Consider the following 24,950-nt stretch of genomic DNA (forward strand, 5'->3'; position numbering starts at 1 on the left):
ATAGCATACTGTAGTTGTATAAAACATGCATTTTCTGGGATAAATTATGGACATGGCATGAATGAGCTCACATAAATTATATTTTGTACAAAATTTAAAAATTTAAAAATCAGATTAAGTGCCTCCAAGGCCTTTTCCTCCTATATGTTCTCAACACACACAACCAAAATTATGTTCCTCTTCCTAAAGCTATGTGCTAAGAGAACAGGATTCAAAAAAGTTTAAAATACATCTACAGTATGTTTCAGTCATTAAGGGTTTGTGACAGTCCTTAGATATTGTGCAGTGAAAATGTAGAAATAGTTATAGGTATTTTTTCAGAAATAAAAAAAACCCCACACACCTAGGATAGTATGCAAAAAAGAAAGGCAGAATGAAGTTTTGTAGCACTTAGTAAGGGTAATATAAAATCGATGACTAATATTGAGGTTTGTACAAAGGGATGGATGGAAAATTATGCCTATGCATAAAAGCTATATATTAGTTTCTAATACTACCAATTCATGTCTCTGAAATCAATACTCAACCGATCCCTCCCTCCCTCCTTTTCCAAACCCATTAGATATACATTCAGAATAGACTGACATTGATATAAACTATTATATGTAAACATAGTGCACTATATTGTTCTGCCACAAAGCAAAATTGCATCCTAAGAGCTGGTAAACCTCTGTATCCTTTTTTCCTCTCTCTTAAATATCTAGAATGGGCATAGACTTTAAGGGAATAAAATTAATTTAAGGCATTCAAGACTGGTAAAACAGGACTGCCCAGTAAGTAGGTAAGAGAAATGAGTATATACTTTGACCTTTTCATTATACTTAGCTGCTGAGTGCAGACATGCGGCTTTTGATATACAGGTATGAATGATATAAACTTCAACAGTTTGGCTTTATACAAGTGCATAGTTGCAACTGCAGATAATGGTATATGAATAAAATGTATAAAAAATAAAGTGGAAAGTTTTTTTTTAAAAAAAAAAACCCTCTTGCAGCAGTACAGTACAATATACATATTTACACACCAAAACACATACACACACAGTATAATGGTCACTTTTTTAAAGATGCAGTCTTCATCCGTGTGGTAAACCCTTCTGACCCACCCTAGTCCCCCACACCCTTTCTTCTGGAAAACTTGCTGGTGGCATTTCTCTACAAAAGCTGAACAAGGGATAGATTCTTCACATTTCCCCGTGCCTTGATTCCTTTGTGAAGTGTAGTGTGAGTCTTTCCAAGAGAGATTTCATGGAACTGAATTTAAGAGTATCCTTGTACAGTTTATCAACCATTCCTAATTTGACCAGTCATCCAGAGAGATTACATTAAAAAACACACACACAGGAAATTATTAGTAAATTGTATTGCAGCAAAAAACACACACCTCCCTGTAAACTTCTGATATATATATTTATATATAACTGTCTTTCAGGAACATATATATATATTTTTCATAAATTTTGGGATACGATGTTTCAGTCTTATTTCAATGAGAAGAAAATCACCTTCAACAGTGACTGCATTCACAGAAGGCAGTTAGCTAGGAAAAAAAGAAGAAAAAGATTTGATCAGTAAATGCTATGTAGTTTGTTTAAAAGCAGTGGAATTCATTCCATGGCCTGCAGGCCTCAAAGCAAATATCAAGCCAGAAGCAATATGGGGGAAATATCTGGATGCCTCCCCCCACAATACACCCGCCCCTCCGGCCTGGGACAGTATAGCCAGGCAGGGGGATCTGCTCTCCCTGCTTTGCATACCAGTCTTGGAAGAAGGGTAGAGGATCTTATTTTCCTTCCCCCGTTTAAGCAAACACCAGTCCACCTACTTCCCTTCAGTTTGATCCATCACCAGGCAGAATGAGGGCTTGTGCCTCAACATAGGAAGCTGCCTTATGTTGACCTGGTTTTCACATAACAAGAAGCCATCATGGCTCTTTGTGGCAGCGGCAACCACCATTTTGAATATTTGAGCAGCCGGGGAGGGGGGGAGGCACCGTATGTTGTTATGAGCAAACCCAGCGAGTGTGGATTGTTGGGATATTTAACAAACCACCTGCAACCCTAAAAGAGCCCATGGATTCTGGATTGTTTGTCAACTATCTTAACAACCCACCCTTGCCGGGTTCACATGTATCGATAAGCTACGGCATACCTCCTTCTGCAGCAAAAATAATCAAAATGGCAGCAGCCCCCGCAACAAGAAACCTCTTGGGGAAATTCACTGGGACACTGAGTCCAACCCATAGCCCATCTAACCACTGAATGGCAGAGGCTCTCCAGGGTTTCAAGCAGGATTCTTTCTTAGCCCTACTTACAGATTCTCGGGATCAAATCTGGGATATTCTGCATGGGAAACATATGTGCTACCACTGAACTACAGCCCTTCCCTGCCTCTGCTTTGCCCTCATGCTTCCATATTCCCATAATAGCATGAGGGAAGCAGGCATACACAGTCCTCTTCTATCTGATTTTAGTGGGATTTTAGCAACTTGCCCTCTTTTAGGGGTTTCGGGCTTTGAAGAATCATACTTCTGCATTCCTTAGTTTTCTCCAGGTATGCAGAAGCCTTCTGTTTTATTTGTGGGTGGCCACCCATTTTGCCTGCAAACTGATTAACATCGCTCCACCCACTCTATTACAGGGGGTGATATGATAAAGCTGTTGCAACCAAGGCTTAAACTATGTATGCTTGGAAAAGGAGAAGTATGGGTCAATCTGCCCTTGCCCCTGAAAAATAGGTAGTGTTGCCATCAAAAGGAAGGCTCCCCATAGGATGGAGCAGCGTCCTTTCCAAGAACAGGAGGGAAGGAAACTTTGCATGTTACCTCTTTCTGTAGCCCAGTTCTAAACACAGTGGCTGAGAAGGTTTTGTGTGTGTTTGCGAGGGGTGTGTATGTGTGTGTGTGTCCTCTTTCAAAAAAATAATAATTATTAAAAGAAAAAATATATATAAAATGTCACCAGATCTTCTTGGTGGACTGGCAGGAGGAGTGGAATTTCCTTACATCCTCCTCGGGACGTAGAAGCCATGTTTGTTTTGGAAAATTAGGAAGCATGGTCCTGACTGAGGCAATGGCCTTAATGATTTTTGGTGGGACTCTCCATCCTTCTCTTCCATTCAAATGTGACAGGTGTTTACAAAGCAAATTACAAAATTGCTAACATTTGCACTTCAATGCATATGCAAAGCAACTTACATTACAAATGAATTGTTAAAAATATTAAAAGGCACAAGAATGCAAAGAAATACAAGTCACTGCACTATCAAAGAATGCAATATGCAAGCTGCCAGCTAAAACAAAAGTTGCATCACACTTCAAAACAGATATATGTTGCTGCCCATATCTGAGCCCGCAGTAACATATAAAAGACTGAACAAAGTACAGGTTCGACTGTTTAAAAAACTGATTTGCAAAGTTAGCTGTACGTCTTTGAAAAGCATGTTACGACAAACACAGATAGACATATGGATTTTGAGAAGTACATTTTTAAGATAAGTCAAAAGTCAGGTGCATGTGCATGCATCATTAAAATGTTTTTAATACTTCTTTTTGAAGTCATAAAATTGCTTGGGGGGAGGGGGTTTAAGCTCACACACTTCATCTATTGGGAAAAATCCAAACAGCATGCTTTATTTCAAGAAAGCCAATCCATTCTCCTATAGATATTCACCCATTTACCTCTTCAGAACAAACACATCGTTATCATCATCGCTATCATCAAGATAATTATCGTTCTCAGCATCATCAATATGAAAATCAATATCAAAATCAATATCATCAAATGACCAATCCCAGTCTCTACATGCCATATCAATCAATCTGCAAAATGAGGTTTTAAAATTTATGAGCCACATTCCACAAAAAGAGATTCTTAGTATGACAATTACTATAAGACATTTTTCCTTGTACATTAATATTTTGGACATATTGTCTGCAGTCTAGAACCCATATGCTCTACCTATCAGAGTAAAAACTGTGTAACTAATAAAACATGCCAGTGTACACACAGGTTGTTTCCCACCTTAAATGACATAGGAGAGGTTTTTTAATTATTTTTTCTCTATCTATGGGTTGTCACCATGAAAGCACAGGCAACCTGGTACCTTCCAGATGTTTTGGCCAACTCTCATCATCCTCACCAGTATGGCCAAGGATGATGGGAATTAGGTTGCACACTTCTGACCTGAAGCAACGTGCAGTGCTTTTGCCTGCTCCACAGACAAATGAGGCAGTGGCATCCCAAACTATGCTGGACCATGGTGGTCAGGCAGTAGGAGTTGTACTTGATGCTTCTGCCTATCTGCTCCACAGCTCTGGGAGACCATCCCTAAGTTTTCAGCAATTTGCAGAGATCTCAGGGGATGGGATCTCTGTGTGCGGGTGACATCCTAGCAAACGCTTACCCAAGGGCACTTGTCCCTGATGAGCTCATTTGCGACGGACTCTAAATAATTCCCACACAAATCACAGGAGTCACATGCCAAAGGGGGATACCTCTTGTAAGATGACATTTGCCCATCCTTAGCTTTTGTAAATAGTTAGAGTACATGGTGTTAAAAATAAAATCTGCTAGAACCATCTTTTTTAATTAATCAAAAGATTTTAATTAAATTATTAATCAATTAAAATGTTGCAGCTCTACTATTAATACTTTCCAGCAAATACGTGATAGAAAACAAGGTCACAGTAACTCACCAACCATTGAAAATTATGATTTATAAAAATGTTTCAGAGTTACTAAAAATATGTTGTTTTTTAAAAAAAGCATCAAGCTAAATTATACATTTATTTGATAGGTGTTCAACTTTAAGAGTCATGCTAACAGATGAAAAAGTGAAAACATTAAATAGAATCAGCAGAACAGTAACATGTTTGTGTACAAAGCTCACAATATTAAAAGAGAAAAAATACATGTTACAAGTACAGCTTGTAAAAAAAAATATGACTCTTCAACAACTGGAGAAATAGAAACTATAATCAGTTAACTTTCTAAGCTTTGTTCTAACAAGTATATGGAACTGTAAGCAAAAGACCAAGACAAAAATATTATTTTGCCCCCAAATGGAACATATCGTGTTTCCTTATTTAAAATGGTAGTTATTTAATTTATGAAGGAGCAAAGTAAATTTTTAGTGCTAAGTTCAATAGGGAAAACTTCGGCAAAAAAAGTCTAGCTGATCTTTGGCTTGCTCCACTGGCAGCTGATATCAATGGACATGTGTTTTCACACAGCATATGTTAATAATATATGTACAATATTCTATATGTAAAGTATTCTTTACATTGGCCTACACACACCCTTAGAAAAACCAACGCCACAACTAGGATAACCAGTTTGCCATTGCAGACAGGACCTGCTTTAAGCCTCCAGGGTAGCAAGGTAGAGGTGGGTTGAACCAACACTCAAAACTAACTGAGCAATTATTTAGAGATAAGTGATGCATACAGGATTGTCAGGGCAGATTTAGTCTATTACTATTACAGTTTTTAAAAGACAGGACTCTAAAATAAGTACTGTCGCATTAGGTGAATGCATGCAACTGCACAGGAGTAGATAATGCATTGATCTTCAGGCACAGGAGAGATTTGTAAAAGTTCCTATGCCTTTACGTGGCCATGTTTAAAATTGTACTTTAAAACAAATAAGAACTCCTGGAAGATGTAGGCAACATAAGCACTTATGAAATTCTAAAATTATATTATGGTAATATTTCTCATACATTACGAATACCACACTACCTTTCTAAAGCTAGTAAATATTCTATTCCTCCCTGAAGTTAGGGATTTTACTAAATTTCTCCACCCAGCTTTACCTGTGGCTTTTTTCCCTTCCTGCCTATTTGCTCAGCTCCACCTACACTAATTTTTACTTGCATCATTCTACAATTGTGCTACTGTATATGGTTTTTAATTGTTTTGGAATCTTATTTTCAATTTGCACATCTGGACACTCTGTTTCTGAGTAGAAGGCTGATGCAAACATTTTAAATAAATAAAAATACATTGCAGACAAAAGTAATCCTAGTTACTTCTAGCACACATGCACACACATACGATCTATCTATTTTCCCTTCCCTGGGCACACACGTATAAAAATTAGAAGTAATTAGTGTTATTTTTTGTCCACAGTTACACTTGCTTTAAAAGAAAAAACCTTAATAGATCATGTTAATACTGCTTTTCTACAACCCTGTCCGAAATATAAAATCCATTAAGTGTGGCATCATAGTTATATCTTCGTCCACCCAGTGAAACATTTCCTGATATAGCAGGAGGTTTTGTTTGTAGGTTAAAATTGTTTAGGAACTGGGATTCACCACTAATTCCAATCTCAGCCACAAAGTCATACCATTAGTGCTTTTACATCCAAGGAATGTAACAGAAATACTCTGATGTATTATAACAATTAGGTGAATTATATTAAACTTAAAATTGCAAGTATATTTTAGTAAAAAGTATGGGTCCTGAAAAAGAAGAAAGCAGTGGTGTGCACTTTGTGTAATACACTGATTTCAATGGGATTTACAAGTGCAGCTAACTTTCTCTGGGTTGGGTCAGAATGTCTTTCATACCTGTTTTTAATTGGTCTTTCAATGGTCTTTTTGACATCACCATTACACAACCATCCGCAATGTTATTTTATATGCAACAGTAAACAGGCCAACGCATGAAATGCACAAAAATTGCCTTTCATACCATTCTGAACATACTAAAAACTGATTGGTCATTAAATGACAATATTTTCTTATTTTTCTATTAAAACATATATATAATGGAGCAGATTATAAAATGTATCAGCATAATAAGCAAATACAAAATCAATACGTTTAAATACACGTGCCTATTATAGCTCACATGAATTTATTCCCCAGAGCCCCACGTATTGAACTACTTATTATACAGATGTTTTTTAAAAATATTGTCATTTGAGCTTAATAGCAGAGTTCCCATGGTTAGTTCTCACAGTTAACATGCATTTGTGCTTCAACTACTGGTCCCTATTACTTACTGTTGAAATGTCAAAAATAACACAGTATAGAAAAACACAACTCAGTGAAGAATAATTCGAAAGACAGGTCCAGAACTAAAAAATGAAATGAAATGAAATGAAATGCATGTGATAAAATGGTCAGAGCCAAAAGATATGGTGTATGCCATGTTAATTCACAAAACATATTTAACAAGTAGAGAGGGTTCAATTTTTCTCTGATTCAGACCTAGAAAGTTATTCATGCCTTCATAACTTCAAGGCTGAGCAACTGTAGTTCCAACTATATGATGTACTCTAGAAGATTTTTCAGAGGTGGTAGTTGGTCCAGAATGTTATTGGTCACCCAATAAGAGTAGGCAACCCAAAGCAAATTATAAGGAAACTACACAAGTTGATATAATCTTTCATGTCTAATTAAGTATAATAGGTTTGGCCTATAAAAGCCTTGGGATAGCAGACTTAGTAAATACAGGGAATCTATATTTTTAAATGAAGAAAATTTTAAAATGTCATGCGCAATTCTGGCACTCTTCAAAGGTTTCTAAATTTAAGCAAATACTGGTGCATTGTGAAAAAGTGAAAAACAGACTAGAGAATATTTGTGTCTGACTTACATAGCTAGGTAGCTAGAACACAAAGGATGCAAACAAAATAGCCACCACGTTGGCCCGGTTTGGATGAAACAATAATTCATGGTTTGTTGTTAGCTTATGATTCTGGTTTGTCTGGGGAGAGACAAGCCAGAGTTCCCAGAGTGCATGTAACAAATTAAGCAATCACGGACAAAAGATCTCTGATTTGCCAAGTGGGAGCAAGAGGGCAGCATGTACCACACCAGTGCCCTGCTCGCAAACAATAACCCCCGGGGCTCCCCAGGGTTTATCATGTCCAAACCGGGCCACTGTCTTGACATTAAAAATTAGAAAAGCACTTGACAAAAACAGCGAAAAGCTGCTAGGAAGACTTAAAAGGCAAAGATTCTGCTACTGTGTATAAATTTAACTTTCACATCCTTTCAGCACAGCACAAAATGTTAAAGGTGGTGCTTTCTTTCCTCCCAACCACATAAACAAACCAGAGTAGGGTGCAGGAAATTGCCTGATACTAACTGCCTGTTCTAGTACAATGTGAGTTCTAAATCAAACATGGTATAAATACAGCCGATTTGATTTCTTGAACTTTGAAGCATACCAAAACCTCACCTTCAAGATCAGGTAACCTTACTTTAAAATGGAAGACATCAGCAGAAAACGCATTGCTAATTGGCGCAGAATAGAAATAAACCATTAAAAGCAAAGCATTCCATTGCTTCAGTTCGTCCACTAATGCAGTGCCCAAAATAATCATTTTACTGCTTAGCCAAGTAAGTGGATTTGACGTATATATTGGCCTTCAACTTCTAATGTCAGCTCCTACAAGGTGCACCTGACCATTTCTTCCCCTTTCTCAAACACTTGCAAAGTAGATCCAAAAAGAAGGAATTGAATAGGCAGAGTGAAGGTCTCTTACAAGCAGACTGGCTACATACACTGTATTAGAATAAAATAATGTAAGGGTGGATCCAATATTTCAGAGACATTCAAAGAAATATCTAAAATAGTCTATGTGAAATGTCCAGAGCAGATAAAAAGATAACTATATACCGGCAATAATAACCATTTCCTGCATGCAGCTTTTTACCTTGGAGGAAAGCCTTCCTTTTTATTTGGAGGAAGCTGTTTGCTTGGCCGTCTGATAGACTGGTTTGGCTGTACCTTCATGGAAGTTCTTGGTGAAGACCGTGCAAAAGGGTCTGGTGCTGGAGGCTTTTTGGGAATTTTTTTCCCCAAACGGCTCACCCATTTCTGCTGATCCTCTGTAGAAGTTGCTAACAGTAGTAGATTCTTTGCAGTTGAAATATCGTAATTTACTGAAATACATTAAAGAACAACAACTCAGAAGGAATGCATACATGCACACAACTCACTGTACTTAGGCGAAAAATAAGCAGTTTTATCTGGTTCCTTTAAGGAGTGGCTGCATCCAGCCAAAGTTGGGCAATTTTAAGCATGTGCTTAACTTCCCTGCTGAAAATCAGCAGGTATAACTTTGCCAAGTCCTCTCATCCTATTAGCACTAAGCGCAATCCAACTAAACTGAAGTCAAATTACAGGGCATTCCTTATCAAGCCACTGGCTCTGCACACCAGAACAAGCCCAGGATCCTACTACAACATCAGGGGTTTCCTTGTCAAGTGTGTGGAAAGGATTGCCTAAAAACAGAAAGTTTGAAAACTACAGGCTTCATCTACACCAAGCAGATATTCCACTATGAAAGTGGTATGAAAGCAGTATATAAAAGGCAGGAGCCACACTACTGCTTTATAGTGGTATTGAAGTACACTGACAACTGTTGGGACCCATGACACATACCATATACCGCTTTCATACCACTTTCATAGCGCTATATCCTTCTTAGTGTAGATGTGTCATGGGCCCCAACAGTTGTCAGCGCACTTCATTATCACTTTATCACTATAAAGCAGTAGTGTGGCTCCTGCCTTTTATATACCGCTTTCATAGTGCAATATCCTGCTTGGTGTAGATGAGCCCACAAATACAAAAATCCTTTTATTCTGAACATCACATCCTTTTCTCCAAATTGTATTTCAGAAGCAAAAAAGCTTGAGTTACAAAGACACAATCTGGACATAATTACTTTTGCACCACTGGAACAGAGCCTGTTGTTACTTCAAAAGAAACAGAAGTTTCATCTGACTGTTTCTAACACCAATGCCAGTCATACTGCTCCGTTATTTGCTAGATACCTTTGCAAGGTGCTATGATCTCTTCTTTTCTATCCATATGATCTTTATGACATTTGATGTGGCAGCGGCGGCATTCCAATGCAGGAGGGGGTTTGAACATGTGCCACAAGGGCTTCATGCAAGCCTCACAATTGGTTGGGAAGTGATATAGTGTAGGTATGAATTCATGTCCCTTGTGGCAAATATAATTCGATTTCTCCCCCGATGATTCTGCAGGAAATTCCTGTTCCTTCTTGCTTTCTCCTTCATTATCATATAGGATCTGGAATCAAAGACAGAAAGAACCATGCCAATAATTCTTGAAAACTCAAGGCGTATTTCCCAAAGGAACTAAATGTGATTGTGCTGAAGTGCAAGTAAATCAGCAAAGACAGCAAAAGGAGGAACAAAGAAAAATAACAGAGGGCTCATTTACATCTATGAGCCTTCCGGGATTGGGGGAGGGGGAGGATCTCGGGTTTCCTGGCTTCCGGGATCCTCCTCCAGCGTCCAAACACCAGTGCAACCCCCCAGAAGGAAAGACAGACTTCCAGCACAGCGTGTGTGTTTTTGGAAAGAGGAGCTGGTCGCGCAATTGCACAGCCCCGATCCTCCGAAAAAGTAAGTATAAAATAATAAAAACAATTAAAACAAAAGTGTCGGCAGCTGTCCTGGGGAGGTGGGAGAAACTCCTTTGAAATATTCCCTGCTTTGGAAGAGTAACATGCTTAAGATAAAGTTTTACTTACGCAAAGTGTGGCACAAGATCATCTTCAGCATTAGAGAATAATTCATGTGTATTCTATAGACACACACAACATCTAAAGGAGCTATCTGAAGTGCTGAGCACCCCCAAAATGGGTTCGGTACCTTCAATAGTTGTGGAATGAGCTTCCCAGAGAGGTCTTTCACGCCTGGCGCCTACACTGTACTCCTTTCGTCGCCAGCTGAAGACCTTTTTATTCTCCCAGTATTTTAACACTTAATTTTAACTTAAATTTAAATTTTACTGTTTTAACTCTGTATTTTAATTTTATATCAATTTTGCTGCGTGGTTTTTATTCTGGTTGTGCTTTTTATATTGTATTGTGTATTTGTGCTTTTAACCTGTTGATTGTCTTACTATGATTTTAATTTTTGTGAACCGCCCAGAGAGCTTCGGCTATTGGGCGGTATAGAAATGTAATTAATAAATAAAATAAATAAATGAATTAGAGTTCTGGCTGAAACACAAAATGAATTCATAGCCCCAATGAAATCGGACCAACCAGCCTCTACTGAGGGGGCTTTACTTCTGTGTATGACTGCTCTGTAAAACTTCATAAATATGCCAAAAACTACGATTTTATATACTAAGCTATAAATTATGCATTTTATGTAGTTAGGTGTGATAAAAAGTAAGTAGTGCATATATATCAATCATTCTTTACTGTTACGGTCTGTGACCAGCATCATTTGCGTATCAACTTCTCTTCAAATGTCCTTTTTTTTTCTCCAAAGAGGGAAAGCAGTTTTCTCCCATTGCATCATCATTTTTAGATATCTTCAATCATTCTCCCTAGTCAATATTTTTTATAACATAAATGACATCATTTTGATTTATTTTAGTTACAGAGTAGCTCCAAGTTTCCATCTTGATTTAGAGAAGCTGATCAGGACAAATAGTTGAGCAACAATTCAGAATGTATTTTAAGAAGAACCATACTAATAGAAGAAATGTCAGTTCTTAAAAATAAATGTAAACTTATTTAGAAGCACAGCATATTCTGACTATTTACAGAAGACATGGCACCTCATCTTCTCTTCTCCCATCATTTTTAGATAAAAGGGTGTGTGTTTTTTTAAGAGGGCATACCTGGAAAATCCTGGGAATATCTTTAGAATCTGCCCTGTATACATCAGTCTGTGTGACAGGCCGAACATGGAACAGTTTGCTGTGGCAGCAGAAATGCAGAAAGATAAAAAAAAATAATGATATGAAATACTAGAGTACACAATCCTAATGTAGCAAAACCTACAGAAGCATACACATTTATTTCAGCAGAGTTTAGTTCAGACCCTAAATAATAACTTAAAGTGTATGGTTAATAACTAACTAGCATTTTATAGCTTCGCTAATGTAGGACTGTATCAAATTGCATCATTACTATGATGGAAGTAGTTGCCATCTGCAAATCAAGGACGGAGGTAATCCCCCCCCCCCCAATTCCGGCAGCCTCTAGTGCACCCTCAACATCTGTTCCAGTTGCCGAAACCTGGAGTGCAGCACAGAGTAATGTGGTGCCATAATATCCATCTTACAACCTCTAACGTACGTCGTGGGTTGTAGAGAGGGTGCCATGAACACCTACCCAGGGGGGATAAAGCAAATAGCGGCCATGTACACAGCATGCATAGCGGTGCAGGGAGCAGCCACAATGACGGCTTTTTCCACTGCGATCCTCTGAACCCATTCAGTGGGTGTTATGCTAAATGCCAAGCCCACTGCCTAGTTGATAAACTACATAGGGTTGTCCACTCTGCTTGCTTTATCAACAGGACCTTTACCTATGGCAGTCACAAAGAATCTTAATACTTGTGGAATACAGTCAGCAATTTTAACATGAAATTTATCTTTGTATATTGTTGGTATTGTGTTTTATCTCAACTATATAAATCCTACAAAGAACTATTATTGGAAATATATGGAAGCATATCAGAATCTGAAATCAACTATAATAAATTGGAGTAGGTAGGCCTTAATAGCCAGAACATAGCTAAAGAGGAACCCATTCCTATGAGAGTTTTATCTTGGAGGTTGAACCCTGTAAAAAAAGCTTGGAGTATGGCTAAATTTCATGGGTAGGAAGGATCTCAACAATTAAAATTAACATCCTCCCCAAAATGTTGGTTTTATTCATTAACATTCTGCTGCAAGTTCAAACATTTATTTTTTAATACATGGCAAATGTTCATCTTGCAGTTTATTTGGCTAGAAAACCAATGAGGGTAGCAGCTAAGCGTTTATATAAGTACGGTAGTTAGAAAAAGGAGGTATAAGAGTTCCTAATATATCTCATCAGGCTGTTAAACTCACGTCAATAAATGATTGGTTTCTTTCTGATAACCTGCTGAAAGCTGAAGATTTTTAAGCTTTTAAAAGTTTAATCTGACACCAGGAGATAATTTGACCCATGGCTATAAACATCTCTGTTCATTCCTCTTTAGATGTGTGGTATAAAACTAATGCAAGCCTGAAACATCACTATGTACACCATTCACTCCCATACTCTGTTAAAGACAGCTGAAGTTTTTTCCTCTCTTGACTTTATAAGAAGACCCACTGTTGTTTTTCCCTATATTTCCCTTTTAAAACATTGCTCCAATTTGGTTTTATTGCTCTTTTATGTAAAGTACCCTCTTTACAACTGCTGGAAGGTGTGTGTAGGTGTAAATAAAACATAGTAGTCGCACAATAAGTAGCATGATCAATGGTGAAATGAATGTTTGCAAATAAAAATGAGGAATTATACATCTAGGAATAAGATACTTCCTTAATAACAAGACTTAGCATTTATGGGCTGGTGCATACACAACATGCCTGATTCGTTAACCATGGTAGTGGCTGGGCCACAGCACTGCTTACACTTTCCCCCAGCTCCTCCTCCTTCCTAAGCAAATTCTGCCCAACAGCCTTAATCACAGTTTACTCTAACCATGGTTTTGAAGTGGATCTTAAAATCCTGGTAAATAACTTAACTCTGGGAAATCTTAGCTAGTGCCAATATAAGACTCAACCATACCTAAGACCAGTGGTGCAAATGCAGAAAGGAGAGGGGTCAGAGGGTTGGGGGTATGTGATCCCATAAGTCTGTTTTCTTACAGCTATCATGACTGAGAGCACTGCGGATGTATAAGCCCTACAGTGCTACTATGCACTCTAGAATAAATTATAATTAGTTGTTAACTCTCACACAGCACTAATTGGCACATTTATTTTTTCTACTACTTCAACATATTTTTCTCTCCCGAGTCCTTGAATCTGTTAATCTAAAATGTATATTAACAGAATGAATAAAAGGCACATAACAATACTTACTCAATGTCTAACACCATGTAAGGATTTGATAGTTCTTTATCTTGCTCATTGTGGTAGAACAGTATCTTCTTGCTGCTTACTACGACATACTATTTTTTGAAAAAAAGATACAAGTATAAGCACAAGTCACACATTTTCATTTTGGCTCGTACAAGTCATCTCACTGGCATGACAATATTTTAGAAGGTAACGGCCGCATCACAAAATGCACTTACATAAAATGGTCTTTGAATAAGTAGCTTTGGCTACTAGTTAAAGTGGTTTTCTTAAAAGGTATCTCAGTAAATGTATTGGATCCTTCCCTGGCGAATCCATTTTCCCCTTCCCCAGGCAGACCCCCACAGGTGCCCCAAAACGCCTCCAGAGGGATGGAGGACGACCCTCCACAGCAGATTTAGTAGGCTGCAGGAGCGAAAGGGAAACTCCTATTATACAAGCAGAAGTCCATTCACATAATATTGGATTCAGCCCATTAAGTCACAGTGTATGTTGCAACTGTCATATATCAAAAGAAACAAGTGGTAGAACAGCATGAGAACTAAATTAGCAAGTTATTATATGGCATGAATAAAAGCTGTAAAGGAAGTTGTCCCCCCCACTCCCTTCTAAAAAAAAGAAAAGGATCTACCCCTTGGATTAAGTGCTTCTGTACTTTTGGGATTACAATTGGATTTCTTGCTGCTCGTTAGTCAATACATGCAAATATAACTCCTCTCTCCTGCAAAACAGTCAAACCTTAATTTGTATCTTTAAACAGAATACCCAACCTCTAGAATAGATCCCTGCTGAGAATTCTGATTTTCCCTGCTCCTCTTACTGACAGCTCTTTGGGGGAAACTACCCACTGAGAAGGGTGATATGGGAAAACAGCCAGCCAGCGATACTTTCACTGTTGTATGTGATTCCTACCCAAAACAGCCTTTCTCTGCCTGCTGGCAGGAGGCCTTCCTGAATTGTGTTGTTAATCTCAAGAAGGCCCTCAGTTAATTTCAAGAAAAGCAGCAACGCATAAAAAACCGAACTGAGACGTTTTATGCTTAGTTTAGCACCAGTGACATAAAATCTTAAAAAACTGCATTTCTTACCTTTTTAACCCATCCAAATTTCTTTGTGTTGTTTCGGGCAGGCAAAGATAGCCAACCCTCTAGTCTTGACTCTGAAAATATTACAGCAAATAAACATTTAAACAATTATTGTTTAGGTATGCTAGTTGTTAAACTCATATCAAGTTAAGAAAACCTCTTTTTTTTACCAAAGCAAAGTTCATCTTCGATCCTTCTATAAGCAAATATTGCATCACAAATAGCTGAAATTTAAAGGCAAAATGAGCAAGGCTCTTCTCATAAAGTAGCGCCACCACACATTCCTATTAGTAAAAGCTTTATGCCCCATAGCTCAAACATACAAAGCATTTGTTGCCACCTTTTAACTAAAAACTTTAAAAGAGCACACACATCAAAGTTTTGCTGTTTATTGAACAACATACACAAACACACACACGGCTGCAGTAATGCAATTTTATTGCAAAATATACTGTGGGGTTCCTGCTCTCAGTGTATAATCAGACTTCCCCTTTAGCTTCAAAGCTACAATTGTGTCTCCTGGTTTTTAGTTCTATAGAGTGTAGCAACCAAAAAGCATCTCTCTTTTGAGCTCTTAATTTAGGTCTTACGATCACGGAAAGCCCCATAGTTAAAATACAATTGGTAATTGTCCGTTTCCCTATCACAGAGCTGATAAAATCAAGTTCTACTCTCTTCAATGGACCCAAAATTATACTGAAGGCTGTTTTGTTAAAAACGTATTTATATATTATAGAGATTATTTTTTTATTTCCTTTTCACTGCTGCACAGCAATTCCAGCCCAAGCATTTCGTTAAAAAAACAACAACCTCATTCTTCAGCGTGGTCAGCTGTTGATTCAAAATTCTACCGAGTAGCATCCAATTGTCCCAGCACCAGCGTTAATGATGCAGCATTACCCAATACTTGCACAACTTACCTAGCACTTGCTAGGGCAATGGAGAAAAGAGAAGTAAGAAAATTCCTTTTCCCTACTGCCTAAAGAACTACTAGTTCTGTTGCGCGAGAGGCAGCTTTCATTAGTGCAACATCATTAGTGCTGGGACACAGATGGATACTACCTGTGAATGCCATTATAATATATTTAAATCTGATTTCCCAGCAGCATGTTACTTGTATTCTCCTCTCATTCCACAAAAGCAACGGTCTGTCTGAAGAGACTTTTCCACTAAAGGTTCAATGTTTCACAACATAGCTTTCAGATGTATTAGGCAGTTGTGACAACAACAGGGAACGAACACAAATGTGTCTATACCCCCACAATTTTAGGCAATGCGTTGCTCCATGAACTCAAGTTGATCACTTTTCTGCTTTGTTTCAGCAATGTGGGATGCATGAGAGGTAATCAGGGCATGCGCTCCCCTCACACACCACAGGAGCAAAAAGGCTACCTGAGTAACCGAAGCAGTGACAAGGCAGTAAGTAACACTCAACTTAATATCCTGTGTGGAGAGTTGGTCAATGAAAATTTGTACGTGAGCTCACATATCTGCATAGCTAGGAGATAAATTAGAGCAAAAGTATGATGAAATGTGTGTGTGTGGCGAGGGGCTGATCTCTAAAGTGGGGGCAGTCCCCTAGATTAGGAGTAATTTTCATTCACTGGCTGAAGAGCCATTTTGAATGTACAACTTAGTGGCTGGGTTCACACAACAAGTTCACCCACCACGGGTCATCATGTTGTCTGAACGTTGTTTTCTGCAGGGTGGGTTATCATGTTGTCTAAATTCCACAGAAAGGGAGCCACCACACTAAAGGCTCTTCACAACACTAAACACTAAAGAACTCAGCCAGACTTTCTGGCTCTGACACAGGACACAATCTGTAACAAGTATTTCCCTATCAGCAGCTCTTCCCAGAGAGGCATTTCATTTTCTCTAGAGCTAAGTGAATTCATCATTTTGCTTTTAACTGAACTACACTTCAATAGCGTAGACAGTTTAGGGGAAACTAGAAGTGTGAAATAAGGTACAATTTGATAAATTCCAAGGTGTGCCATTCAATCTCCACTACTAATTAAAACATTCCCTCATTGAATAATTAGGGAATGGTTCAGCTGAATCAATTAAGGATCGAAGACTTAACTTTATTATCAGCAACTCAGGGTGGTACACGAAGGGAAAAGATACATCTAACTCTGTATAAGAGGTGGACAAACTTTTTCCAGTATCTGCACACACTCTTCCCCAAACACACACATATCGCTTCCCTGCCCACTGTGCGTGCGTGTGTGTGTGTGTGTGTGTGTGTGTGTGTGTGTGTAAAAGCCTCTTCCATCCCCCAGCAATCACAACCGAGATTGCTGATTTTCTAGCACTACTAGCAGTGGAAAACAATGATGCTAGAAGCCAGGGAACAGCATTTTTCCATTGTAGCTCAGCTGACCAGCAGGAAAGTGGGTGGGGTCCTGACAGCTTTAAGGGCTGCAGAAAGCAGCCAAGGGCCGCATGTGACTGCAGCTTGTGCACCCCTGCTTTATATAGCAGCCACAACGTCTAAAATTAAAATTACAAGCAGTGACTATTTTAGATAACAAGAGCCCCCCCTCCTTTCCTCATGCAGCAAATTTCTCTTTGATTTCAGCAGCTTTCAATGTTAGTAATGAAAAATTAGAGGAATGACCTTCAAGCAACAGCATTCCATCACTAAGTGTTTATAGAGATTGTCACCTGGACTGTCAGGTTCTGAAGGGACCTGTTCAGAAGTCAATGGTTCTTCCTCTGAGTCAGAATCAGAGTTGGCAAACACATGAGAACTGGAAGGCTTAGTAGCAATACTGACAGAGGTAGAAGAGCGTTGGTAGGTAAAAGACATAGACTCCGAAGTGTGGGACTGAGTGATACGAACTGAACACCCAGCGTAAAGGAAAGGAAAGTCCAGAAAGAATGAATGAAAAGTAACTTTACAAAATTACAATATTTGCTTCTTCAGTTATAGAACAATAAAACAGATGCTTTAAGAGAAAATATGAATAAGAACTATACTCTATTTCTTCACATATTAAAAGATGGATTTCTGCTAAAAGATTAATGCTTCTGCTAAAAGATTCTGCTAAAAGATTGGGGAGGGAGAGATAAGGAGATTACATTCCTTTCTGTAAATTCCAAAACTAGAGCAATCAGTTTAAACATTTCTGTTTCTGTAACAAAACAGAAGTATGCTAGCGAAGGACGAATCTTACCAGGGAAGCCATCATCCGCATCTGCTTCCCCAGGACCACCGCATATACTGCTGCTGTCTAGACCGATATGTATTGATTGGAGCTGTGAGCGAAGCTGCTCGATGTCACTGTCTTTGCTGTCGAGAGCCATCTGCAGTTCGATTCGTATCTGGCTCTCATCTGCTATTTGCTATAAAAGGAGATTTCAGAAGCACAATTAAGCCTCATCTTAGTCCTAAATATTTACCACTTTCAAACTCTTTGCTTACAGAACTGCCTTCGCACGCTTACTCTAAGAACATTCTTCAAACTTGCAATCGCTAGAAGGTGGAAGGGGAAAATAAACCAATCTATGAAGCAGCCTATTTTAGCACAGTTGGGTTGCACAAATCCAAGCAACGAGAACAGCAGGAGACTTGGGGGAAGGAGGATTACCGTAATGCAGGCCCCCTCACCTGGCGCCTTCCAGATGTCATGGATTACAACTCCCATCATCTGCAACCATGTGCGATGGGCATGATGGCTGGGATGGTGGGAGTTATAGTCCAACATAGCTGAAAAACATTGCTCTAATGGTTTTAGGAGTAAAAGACGGATTCAACTATTTGGAATATCGTAAGGCCTACAAGGTTTGTGAACACCTGAAACATTATTAGGAAGTAACTTCTCTTTCAAGTAAGCTATGAAGCAATTTTCTAAACCGCCATACTGATTCTTACAGCTTGCATCTCGTTGATTTCCCTCTGATACTTGAGCATCATTGAAGTTAATTTTTCACGTTCAGATTTCAATTCCATGTGCAATTTCCTGTTCTCCTTTTCTTTCCTTCTCACATCAGTGTCAGCCCCTCTTTGGATCGGATTCTTGCGGTTCATTACTTCAGCCAGTTTGTTCACAGCCTAGGGGTGAGGTAGAGGAGTATACAAGAAGAAGCAACTGCTGTTAGAGACTTTTCAACCCATAATTAAGACAATTTCTTCCAGGTTTTTCTACTTGATCAAAATTGAATATATAAATGTGTCAAAGAAGAATTTAAAAATGTATGTGAATGCAGAATGATTTGCATGCCCTACGTTCGGACTGGAAAGTCAAATGGAATTTAGTTGCTCATGAAGTTTTGAATACTTTGAGAGTGGGGAGAAACAACAAACATACACACACTTCCCAATAAAAATCAGTTAGGGGTTTAATTAGCAAAGTGTAATTTTATAATCATGTGTGTGATAAAGGGCACAGATTTCTTAAATTTTATCATCCACTACCCTAATGTAAAGCATGTGTTTATCCTTTAATGAATAGCTATGTAGTTTTCAGCGCAGCTCTGTTGTTCACTTTGTACATCCGATAAAGTTGGCCACTGGCTATAGGAGCCTGGGTCGAACAATGACAATGTTTCTCTTAAAACTGTTGTTTGAAAAGTGACAACACTGAGGATGCTTTGTAAGTCACTATTCAGGTTTCATGGTATTATATTGAAGTCTAAAGTTGTGGACATTTACAGTGCATCACCAGGAAATGCCACTATATCTTCCCCTCCCAATATCCATGATAACCAATTCTCCTCCTAATCACATTTCTCTTTTTTACTTTACCTGTGTCTTCATAGTTCTTTCATAAGCCAACTGCTTCTCATACTGAGTCTTAAGTTGATCCATATCAGCTTCTTCCTCATTAAGATGGACAATTCCTGTGAAATGATTGAAAGTATTACTGGTAAAGTAAATATTGAAAAATAAACAGCTGATCTAATAAAAGTCACATTTTAAAAAGGAACACTCACTTTCTTGAACTTCTTTAAGTTTATTATTCAGCTCTTCTTTTTCATTTGCAAGATTAGCTACATCACTAGTTAGTGTCCTATTTGCTTCTTCCAGCTAAAATATAAAATTAAAGGAGGAACGTGTTACTCATGGGCTTAAAAAACAAGCCAGCCACCTGCTCAAGTAGGAGCTGAGACAGGAGTGAGGTGGGTGGGTGTTGTCACTAAAATAATATATGGAAGAAGTTGTGTGGGAAGCAGACAAAAATGAGAGTGCCAAGGTTAAGGACAGAATTTTAAAGGGGAGGGGGAGGAATGTAACAAAGGCAGTTTAATACTGCAGGAAAAAAGGTTGACAGGTTTCAGGGAAAGTTAGCAACAGACAAGGACTAAGGTTTATGAGCAAGACTAAGAAGAAGTGAAGAAAGAGTAAATTCACAGGCTATATCCAGGTCTCAATCTCATTTGCAGCAGAAAAATCGTGGTCCACATACATCAGCCAGAAAAAAGAGAGTATTAAACTAGAATCTCCTAAATCTTTTTTATTTAAAATAACTGGATGCACAACATTTTGATTTCTATACACTCTGGCTACGATTCTGTAACAGAAGTAAAGCACTATGACCAGTGGAACATATGCTTGTGTAACAAGGTGCAACATTGGAAATTGCGGCTCACTGTATTGCAGCAATCAGGACTCCTTAGATAAAGAAACCAAGGAGTCTGTTACGTAATACTTCTAATGCTGATTTTTTTTTTAATAGCCAAATAATGTACCTCTAAAAAACACACAACTCCAATGCTGAAATACTCATGTAAACAGTGTATTTACCGTATTTCTTTGATTCTAAGACACACCTTTTCCCCCCATATAAACATCTCTAAAAACGGGGTGCGTCTTAGAATCGCAGGTGCTTTTATTATTTCTTAGAATCAAAGCTTTTTTTCTGTTGGTGGTACTGAAATTAGTGTGCGTCTTACAATTGATAGCATCTTAGAATCGAAGAAATACGGTAGTATTCAGTGTACTGACTGAATTGATTTACTTCCCAAAAGGATTGAACAATTTCTGTAACTGCATTGCCCCCCACCCCAGCCAAGTGTGAAAATATATCAACACTGAACCCTGTGAAACATTTTCTCTGAGCATTTAACTTTTCTTTTTTTCACTATGGAAAACAGCTCAATACTGTTTCAGACTGCAGGGACTAAATGCTAAAAAACTGTGTACTTAAAGAAATTTTGGAGACTCAACTAATGTGCAATGTAAGTTTGATATAAATTACTTACCGATCCTATTGTGGCATCTTTTTCAGAAAGTTCCTGCTTGTGCCTAGCCATCATTTCTTTAATTTCCAACTCTTTCATGATCTTCTCTTTTTCCAAATCTGAGTATTGTTCCTCAGCGATAGAACGAGCCAATTGTTCAGAATCTGCTTTGGTTAATGTAATTTCAAGTTGTGCTGCCAAGGAATCCCTGCAAGGCAAAGGGAAATCAGTCCAACTGCATCAGTGGACTCTGCACCTGAGTCTGAACTGTTTCTGTCCACGCCCGCCAGCAAGAGCAGCTACTTAAGGCGGGGCTGCCAGGAAATGTGGGGGAAGGTGCCTGGAAGGAGGATGACAGCGGCTTGTCCAGAGTGCCACCTCCACTGTGCCCCTCTGAGAGGTTCAAGGGCAGCTGGGAGCCCAGTTGAGCATAATGTGCAAAGGAAAGAGAGCGGCAATATGTGTTGTACAGGGCAGAGGGAGATATGGCGATAGCAGGGTGACGTGCCATTATACGGGAAGGAGAGATAGATATTTAACACCCATCTTACCTTCTGGTCACCCTGCTACCCCGGGGAACTTGGAGAACGAACCAGGCCACCCAGAGAACCTCTCCTTGCTCCTATGCAATGCCAGGTCAGTGAAAAATAGAACAAATATCACCTATGATCTCCTCACAGATGAGGAGGCTGACCTGGTAGCTGTGGTTTACAAAGACAATCTTAATCTGACCAGACTTCCTGTCCGGGAATTGAATCACATCAAGTGTGTGTACCTGAGTCTGAAGGCCAGGGATAGACTAGGGATTCTGTTAGTGTACCGGCAACCCCACTGCCTATCAGGCTCCCTGGCTGAGCTCACGGAACTGGTCTCGGAGTTGGTGTTGTAGTTGTCCGGGCTTTTGTTCCTGGGCGACTTCAACATCCCATTCGAGACCAGTTTGTCAGGTGCAACTCAGGAGTTCATGGCATCCATGACAAACGTGGGCCTATCCCAATTGGTCTCTGGACCCACACATTCAGCAGGTCACATCCTCGATGCTGCTTTCAGTTCCGAACAGCAGGATCTGTGGGCGGAGGTGATAAACACCTCTGCGTTGTCATGGGCAGATCATTTTCTGGTCAGGGTTAGTATCATGGCTACTATCCGCCCCTGCAGGGTTGGCGGACCTATTAAGATGGTCCGCCCTCTAAGGCTGATGGATCCTTTTGGATTCCAGAAAGCCTTTGAGGGTTCTATGGCTGGTATCGTTGATGATCCTGTAGAATCCCTGGTTAATAGGTGGAATCAAGATCAAACTAGGGCTACCGACACGATTGCCCCCAAAAGTACTCTCTGACCCGCTTCTAACCGGGCACCCTGGTATAGAGAAGATCTCAGGGAGATGAAGCGGGAAGGACGATGACTGGAGTGCCGATGGTGGAAAACATGACTTATACCCAACAAGATACGACATAGAGAACATCTTCGTTCCTATGGGGTGGCAATACATGCAGCAAAGAAAGCTTTTTTCTCTGCACACATTGCGTCTGCGAATTCGCGTCCAGCAGAACTTTTCAGGGTGGTTAGGGGTTCTAACTCAGTCACCTTCCCCCCTGAACCTGATTTTAGAGCCTTTGGTAGTTTGCTGTGATGCCTTTAATGATCATTTCACAGATAAAATCTCTAGGATAAGATCTGACTTTGATGCCGGCATTACACCAGAAGCTGACAATGGAGTGTCCAGCAACTCCGCGAGTAGGATTACACTGTATCAGTTTCAGTTGGTGAGTACCAAGGACATGGACAAGCTGCTTGGACGAGTGAGGACAACTTGCCCTCTCAATCCCTGTCCTTCTTGGCTGGTCAACCAGGGAGGAGATGCAGTTAGATTACATCTACAACATATTATTAATGCATCTCTCAGGGAGGGGAGTCTCCCAACATGTTTAAAAGAAGCAGTAGTACAGCCGCTTCTAAAAAAGCCCTCCCTGGACCTTAATAACTACAGACCTTCCATTTTTGGGCAAGGTGATCGAGAGGGCAGTTGCCTTCCAACTCCAAGCAATTTTGGATGATACAGATTTTCTAGACCCATTTCAAACTGGCTTCTGAGCAGGATATGGAGTTGAGGCTGCTATGGTTGCCTTAGTGGACGATCTACGCCTGAGTATTGACAGAGAGAGAGAGTGTCCCTGTTGGTGCTTCTGGACCTCTCAACGGCTTTCGATACCATTGACCATGGTATCCTTCTGGAACGCCGGAGGGGATTGGGAATCGGGGGTACTGTGCTTCAGTGGTTCAGGTCCTATCTCTCGGGCAGGTTCCAGATGGTGATGCTTGGGGACAGCTGCTCCTCAAAGGAGCTGTTGTATGGTGTACCACAAGGCGCCATCCTATCCAGTTGAATTTTAAGATGCCTTTTAATAATGTGCTGCTTTTTAATATTAGTTTTATATGTTTTAATTAATTATATGTATTTTATGGTGTTTTGCATTTGTGTTGTACCTTGCCTCGATCCAGAGGGAGAGGTAGGTAATAAATAGATTATTATTATCATCATCATCATCATCATTATTATTATGTGGTTGAACAAAATATTCCCTTTCGTTTCTGAATTTCAGATATAAACATTCTGTTATGTATGACTGAGAATCAAACTGCCAGATTCTTACCTCTCATCTTGCAACTCTTGTATCTTTTGTTGCATTTCTTTACAAAGTTTGGTTTTTTCTTCACATTCTTCTTTAAGTTCCCGAACTTGTGTTTTATACAGCGTCTGAATTTAAAAAACAAAGGAAAATTGAGGTACATATTGCAGCATTGGGGCAGTTAACTTGAACAGAACAAAGTCCCATTAGAAAGGACTTCACTTTTGTTCAAGTGGAAGCTTTTTGTTTCTGGTATCGCATTAACCACTGACAAGCATTCAAACTGAACACATATAGTGATCTGTTTCTGGTATTATCAAGAATGGAAGTAAATACCCTGGTCAACTAGAGCTTTAAAATTAACCAACATACAATATTCTAGTTAGTAAATATCTGACATAATTAGCCTTTCCTAATCACTCAGAGTTCAAAGATGGGACCATTCACTTTGACTCCACAGAAGTCATGTTGTGTTAATGCTCTTATTATGAAGCATATTTAAAACTGCAGGAAGTAGTAGAGCTATGTTAAAATATTGGAGAACTACACACAAGACTATACATCTGCCAATTCTCATGGGGAAAGTGATATCTACCCCTTCAGGAACAGAATAATAAAGATGCCAGTGCAATACATACTGAAAAATACTGCTCTGCTTCAAGTTGATCTTGAAGTTCTTTCATCTGTCCATCAGCATCTTGTCGTTCCCTGTTAGGAGAATAATATGTATTATGAGGGTGCACAGACCACAAGATTCAGTTCGGACCCTAATTCGGAAAAACAGCCCAATTTGGCTCAGACTAGTTCAGAGGCACCAGCTTTGACTCAGATCCAAATTACAATTCAGAAATCCAAATCTTCATGCCTCCCGTTGACTAACATTAGAAATCAATAAATGGCTATAACATGTGTCAGAACTAAGTGAAATCTTCAGGCATAGTAGTTGCTTATGAGGGAACTATACCTGCCCAATTTCAGCCAAACAGCTACAGGGTTTTTGTGCTACATGCCTCTAAATTTAGACTTTAACTGGAAATACAGGTAACCCTTTTTCTTCCCAGAACTGGATGAAATTTGCAGGGATCTTTGTCTCTTTTAGGGGTATCTGGTCTGCCAAGTTTCAGATAGATAGATGCAGGAAGCCTTTTGCAAGAGCAACTTTTAGAATGGAGGTTTCCCCAAAAAAGGGATGTGC

At 39.2% G+C, this 24,950-nt stretch overlaps 1 protein-coding gene across 2 annotated transcripts in view; it reads right to left on the reverse strand.

Moving 5' to 3' along the window:
- Window positions 1-1,390: 1,390 nt before the first annotated feature.
- The window catches only part of ROCK2 (Rho associated coiled-coil containing protein kinase 2), a 94,072-nt gene continuing 70,512 nt past the window's right edge, over window positions 1,391-24,950 (reverse strand). The window contains exons 20-34 of one of the 2 annotated variants that reach the window (XM_063125165.1): window positions 24,394-24,463; window positions 23,780-23,883; window positions 21,147-21,333; window positions 19,878-19,971; window positions 19,690-19,784; window positions 18,817-18,996; window positions 18,119-18,287; window positions 17,607-17,783; window positions 14,940-15,010; window positions 13,855-13,943; window positions 11,632-11,710; window positions 9,798-10,059; window positions 8,672-8,900; window positions 3,679-3,819; window positions 1,391-1,539 (exon numbers count right to left, since the gene is read on the reverse strand). In XM_063125165.1, coding sequence (XP_062981235.1) covers window positions 1,536-1,539; window positions 3,679-3,819; window positions 8,672-8,900; window positions 9,798-10,059; window positions 11,632-11,710; window positions 13,855-13,943; window positions 14,940-15,010; window positions 17,607-17,783; window positions 18,119-18,287; window positions 18,817-18,996; window positions 19,690-19,784; window positions 19,878-19,971; window positions 21,147-21,333; window positions 23,780-23,883; window positions 24,394-24,463 — 1,951 coding nt within the window. In that variant the 3' untranslated portion in view covers window positions 1,391-1,535. The remainder of the gene's footprint in view (window positions 1,540-3,678; window positions 3,820-8,671; window positions 8,901-9,797; window positions 10,060-11,631; window positions 11,711-13,854; window positions 13,944-14,939; window positions 15,011-17,606; window positions 17,784-18,118; window positions 18,288-18,816; window positions 18,997-19,689; window positions 19,785-19,877; window positions 19,972-21,146; window positions 21,334-23,779; window positions 23,884-24,393; window positions 24,464-24,950) is intronic. The other variant, XM_063125166.1, reaches the window with a different exon arrangement.

This window comes from Elgaria multicarinata, chromosome 4 (assembly GCF_023053635.1).
Source record: "Elgaria multicarinata webbii isolate HBS135686 ecotype San Diego chromosome 4, rElgMul1.1.pri, whole genome shotgun sequence".
Taxonomy (NCBI): Eukaryota; Metazoa; Chordata; class Lepidosauria; order Squamata; family Anguidae; genus Elgaria; species Elgaria multicarinata.